Source organism: Panicum hallii, chromosome 6, assembly GCF_002211085.1.
Source record: "Panicum hallii strain FIL2 chromosome 6, PHallii_v3.1, whole genome shotgun sequence".
NCBI classification, from domain to species: domain Eukaryota; kingdom Viridiplantae; phylum Streptophyta; class Magnoliopsida; order Poales; family Poaceae; genus Panicum; species Panicum hallii.
Window position 1 is genome coordinate 41,231,212 of NC_038047.1, and position 5,864 is coordinate 41,237,075.

Here is a 5,864-nt window from a genome sequence, read left to right on the forward strand (position 1 = left end):
CTACGTCCAAACGGATACGTCCAAACGAAATGTAATATTTTTTCTTTCGGAAGATACATAGATTTCTCGTCTGACTATCGGGCGGTGTGGGCCGAATGTTGGCCCCCGCCCCCGGCAACCAGCTCAGCCCAAACACACACACAGATCAATCACTCGGCGGCGTCTCGTGGATTTCGGACTCGCACCACGCCGGGCCGGCGGCGGCGCGTGGACGCACGCACGCACGCGCCACGAGGTGGTTTAGGCTTCATTTTCCGTGGGGAACCACCGGATCTAGCGCAAAACCGTGTCCGGCTGTCCGCGCAAACCCGTTTAATCACCGCCACCACCTCCCCGACGTGGCCGCCGCCTAAACCCCACACGGCCCACGCGCTCCCTCAGGCCTCAACTCTAAACCCCGACGAGCCGCCGCCGGGTTCTTCTTCCTCCGCAAGCCACCTCGCCGCCGCCGCCCGGGCCACGATGGGGAGCAGGGTGGCCGCGGCGCTGCTCCGGCGCGGCAGGGACCAGGCCTCGGCCCTGATGATCCCCCGCCTGGCCCCGAGGAGCGCCCCCGCTCCCGCTGTTCCCAGGATCGGATCCGGCTCCGGCGGCGGCGGATGCCTCATCCCGCCGCGGCCGGGGTCGACGGTTGCCTTCTCCTCCGCTTCCCGATTCGCCCCCTTCCACGCCTTCCGCTCCCTCGCCCCCAAGGTCAGCGGGGCTCTCTGCTTTCCTCCCGCTTCTCTCCCTGCGTGGTGCCTTCCTTTCCCCTTGTTGATGCCGTTATTTCGAGGAAATGCGGTCACTTCTGTGATGGGAGCAATTTCGATGGAAATGACTCGGGACCAAATTGTGTTGTGTACTGACATATGGTCAATTTGGGGCGATAGCTTTATTTGATTGGCATTGCTTGTCTTCGAAATTCTAGATGTTTAGCTGATTTGCTAGGGAATTAGCATACGGTTGGATGTGCTATCTGGCTCGTGGAGGTTTATCTGATGGATCATAGTGCATTAGCTGTAATGAAGCTTGCCCATGTATGGCTATTTAGAATTTGAGATCAGAAGGGAATAGCTTATGTGATTGAACTGTGCACAAGGAAATTTTTGTGAAGAGAGAACGATGCCCCAGGTGCTGTAGTTACTCAAAAATTGAAAATGTCTGATGATTTTATATGCTGATGCATGATGCGGTTTTGTTAGATACATGAAATTCACACATCTCCCGCATAGCTCATTTCTTAAACATTAAAGGAATATGCTGCGTATTGCAATATAACATTCGTCTGTTTGGCCTTTCCTTGTTCAAAGGAATTCTCAAAATTTACATCTGATTCAAGTGTTCCATTTTTAGACCTTACTGGGCCAATGCACAAGAAAAATGTCAACTGCCACAGCAGCATTGAATTCAACGATGGCCAATGGAGCAGCGAATTCAGGATTAAAGCTGCTTGTTACAAAAGGGCCTCAAGCACAGAAGGCAGTTGGGATATGGCTTTTTGGCTGTGCTGCCTGGGTGTTTAGCTTGGTCATACTAGGAGGAATAACTCGGCTTACACGTTCTGGTCTGTCAATGACTGACTGGAAGTTCACTGGGGAAATACCTCCAGTATCAAATGAGGCTTGGCTTCTGGAATTTGAGAAATACAAGCAGTCGCCTGAGTACAAGAGGTAAGGATGCAACTGCAATCATTTGTTTATGTATTGCCTTTTGTCTTCTATTGTTGATGTCCACTGGTGGAACTAATAATGGCCTGCTGCATGACACGACTGCTTATTTTTCTTTTATATTCAATTATCATGACCCGTTTAGATGATTTTAGCATCTCAATAAAACGTCATTCTCTTAATCTCACTACTTCAGTGCTGCTGAACTTACGTTTCTATATGGAAGTGACTGTATAATCTTAATGCTAACACCTTGGGAATTGTTTTGTTAATAAACTTGTGAAAGGTTTACCATGCTTTGCTGTCCAATCCATACCTCCTCTGTTTTTGAGATTTTATTTTTATTGCTGCAACGTTGTCTGTTACTAAAATTGGCTGCCCATATGTCAGTCCTATTTAGCTAAAATTGGAATTAGGGAGCCAAAGAAAATTGATCCTTACCAAAGTCTTAGCATCAAACCAGGTGGCGGTCTAACCCGTTCAAAATTGCCAAAGTTTAGTAAGGCCAACTTTAGCTCTCTGGTGCATCAAACCAAAAGTCCTCATAGTTTCCATATGTCTAATCTTGACAGTTATAAAGCTATTAACTACTATCGAATTTCAGAAAGAGTAGAAAATTATGAGTTTTGCAGTGTAGAACATCAAAGAAAAAAAAAGGTATGGAGGACTGTTTTGTAGTAATCGATATGAGTTTCTCCAGCTATGTAGGAATAGTTATTCACATGGACTCTCAGCAAAATTTATTTATTTTCGTTTAAACAATAAATAGTATGCCCGAATGCGTTTCCTTCATTTGCTCCTTTTATGTTCCCTTCATTTAGAGATACTGCTTTGCATATCATTTTCTGCTAATGCAATATCAGCATTCTATGAACGTATCTAGGGTGAACAAAGGAATGAGCCTTGAGGATTTTAAATTTATATACTGGATGGAGTACGCACACAGAATGTGGGGAAGAGCTTTGGGCTTTGTATTTGCGGGTCCTTTTGCATACTTTATTGCAAAAGGGTATGTTACCCGCCAACTTGGGCTCAGGCTGTCAGCTCTATTTGCACTTGGTGGTGCTCAAGGGTTGATTGGCTGGTGGATGGTGAAAAGTGGTCTTGAGGTATTTATACAACATCTTTCATGTTTCACTACTTTGTTGGTTTGGAGCTTCACTATTTTTCTTCACCTCAGGAACCAACATCCGAGTATGTTCAACCCAGGGTTAGCCCTTACAGGTTGGCAACTCATCTAACATCTGCATTTGTTATATACTGTGGTATATTGTGGACTGCTTTGTCAGTAGTGATGCCAGATCCTCCAACGGGATCATTGAGTTGGGTAAATGGTGCAGCAAAAATTAGGAAGATGGCTATTCCTGTCAGTGCTGTTGTAGGCATTACTGCCATATCTGGAGCATTTGTTGCAGGCAATGATGCAGTATGTCTTACTCTCCGTGTGTTTCTGTTTCTATCTTGAAACTAGGTATATCTTTTCTTTTATTCATCTAATTATTTATGATTGCTATGACCAGGGGCATGCATACAATTCATTCCCAAAGATGGGTGACACTTGGGTTCCTGAAGATGTATTTTGTATGGAGCCTTTCATACGCAATTTTTTTGAGAATACATCCACTGTGCAGGTAACTTTTTCTCCTAATGCTAAGTTTACAGTTCTGTTCATGTTCTTACGAAAAACGGGCTTAGGGGGTGTTTGGATCTAGGGACTAATTTTTAGTCCGGGTCACATCGGATGTTTGGATACCAAATAGAGGGATTAAACATGAGCTAACTATAAAACTAATCGCATAAGCTGGTGCTAACTCACGAGACGAATCTATTAAGCCTAATTAATCCATCATTAGCACATGTTTACTGTAGTACAACATGGTCAAATCATGAACTAATTAGGTTTAATGGATTCGTCTCGTGAATTAGCCTCCATTTATGTAATTGGTTTTTTAGTTAGACTATATTTAATACTTCTAATTGGTGTCCAAACATCCGATGTGACGGGACTAAAGTTTAGTCCTGAGGAACCAAACAGCCCCTTAGCTCCAAACGATCATGTTGACTTGAATGTTTTTATTCCTCAGGGTTTGCAGAGTCACTCTCTTTGTTTCTTAACCTTTGACTAGTTCATTCTGGCTAGTAACAGTCCAGATTTCTTCATCCATTCCAGTCTTGTAGATTAACAAGCTCTTCCCATTCTTGTAGCTCAATCACCGAATTCTTGCAACAACCACATTATTGTCTGTGGCTGGATTATGGCTGGCGGCAAGAAAAATAGACATGCATCCAGCAGTCAAGTCTCTGATTGGGAGCACGCTTGGGATGGCTGCTCTTCAGGTAATAAATCCAGGTCCTTTAGTTTATGTGATGTTGATACTTTGGTAGTTTCTTCACATGACTGATGTAACTATCGATGATCATGCATAATCCAATCTGTATGCCAGATGAAGTTATTACATTATGCAAAAGAATACATTTATTTTGGGCACATGAAAGAGTAATCAACACCTAATGAACTATCCAGTGGACAACATTGACCTACACCAGTGTACGATACCTAATAATGTTACTACGTATTCTATTTCAGGTTACGTTGGGCGTATCGACACTCTTGATGTACGTCCCTACCTCGTTGGGCTCAGCGCACCAAGCTGGAGCATTAACTCTATTGTCACTGATGATTCTTCTCACTCATACTTTAAGAAGGCCGTCGCCAACTCTTCTTAAATCGCTTGCGGCTGCTGCGAAACCAACCTGATACTACGCCTTGAAAATTTTCACACAACAGTTCCCCCTACTAACATGCATGGGTGCCATTGTTTCTCTGCACCCCACCTGACTACTGAAGCTTTTTGCCAGAAAAGTATGCTGCACTTGAATAAAGTGTCCTCCATGATAGTGCCGAATATTAGAAATATTATTGCATTTTTAACACATTCTGTTTTGACATGTGAACTCTTGTACCATTGTGCCCATGGAAGCGGATGGATTTGTACCCTGAGCTTATACACAAGCCTCAGTTCCCTTTCTATTCTTATGTACCAGACCAAGGCTAATCTGCCAAAAATAATTTTGAGAAAGTGTGATCTCGGCACATTCATGTACATAGGCTGATAGGCAAGGTACGTTTGGATGTTGTTCAGTTCACCATGGTGATCGACTGACATGGATACGTTAATCTCCGTACTGTATCATGGTGATAATTCAATTGACCGTCTCAAGGCAGGTTTGGTTTCAAATCTTCGGATGGTTGCATTTCAAGTTTTCAAGCATATTGCGCCATGAAACTGCAAAGAAATGGAACTCAGTTATTCTTCTCACTCTGCGGCTCATAAATGCATCTGATGGATTAGATGTATTGTTGCACTTGAATGATAATATGCAATCCATTTTCCAGTTAAAATCACCTGGATAGAAAGCTTATAAATGTACTGGATGGTTAAATGCAAGTTTGCACTGGAGTTGTGCTTACATAATTACCCTTCTCTCATTTCAGATAAGAATTTCCCTTCTCATGATTCACCCCACGACGTGGGTGCTTGCTCACTGAGATGAAAGAGTGTGGATTTCACCTTGTTCCTAACATTACTTGGTATTTTCCTCACGAAAAGAAAGAACATTACCAAACAATACTACTGTGGCAAGAACATGAAACTTCTGTGCTTTACAATCATTGGCAAGTTTAAAATATCTTTTTGTTTAGTGGACAATTTAAAAGGACAAGAACATATAAATCTAGATCAGTTGCATTGTGCTAGAAAGGATGATGGAACCTTGGCATGGAACATTGAACGAGTTCCAGCCAGACAATTGGAAGCACGGCTCCAGACAAAGAAAAATGCATTCAAAGTGCCATTTCCAAATTTAAATAGGAGCACCAGGAACTGCAGAAGAATGGGATCCCACAGAGGCGGAACGATTTTTGGTGGCACGATTCCTTGAAACATAACTATATTCTTTCCGCTTTGCACGCTATTTGCTTTACAATCCATAAGCGACAAGTCACTGTGTTGCAAAATGCAAATGCCCACCTTCTACTCAGTTCTGTGCAAAAATAACCATAGTGCGCACATGTTTAACCGAATCAATCCGTTTTAAATTTTAAAATTTTCCCCATGCGCATCATATGTTTCTAGTGATGTACACTTGACCACCATCCAAATTAACCGTTCGCGAACAAAATGGTGCTCCTGTTCTACTTACTTCTTTTTGAAT

General features: G+C 43.1%; 1 protein-coding gene across 1 annotated transcript; it reads left to right on the top strand.

Moving 5' to 3' along the window:
- The first annotated feature begins 278 nt into the window (after window positions 1-278).
- Window positions 279-4,791, top strand: LOC112898502 (cytochrome c oxidase assembly protein COX15-like). Its single transcript, XM_025966838.1, has 7 exons — window positions 279-693; window positions 1,336-1,652; window positions 2,533-2,758; window positions 2,830-3,075; window positions 3,170-3,280; window positions 3,855-3,986; window positions 4,237-4,791. Exons 1-7 carry the CDS (start codon window positions 463-465, stop codon window positions 4,405-4,407), a joined length of 1,434 nt encoding a protein of 477 aa, XP_025822623.1. The 5' UTR covers window positions 279-462; the 3' UTR covers window positions 4,408-4,791.
- The last annotated feature ends 1,073 nt before the right edge of the window (window positions 4,792-5,864 follow it).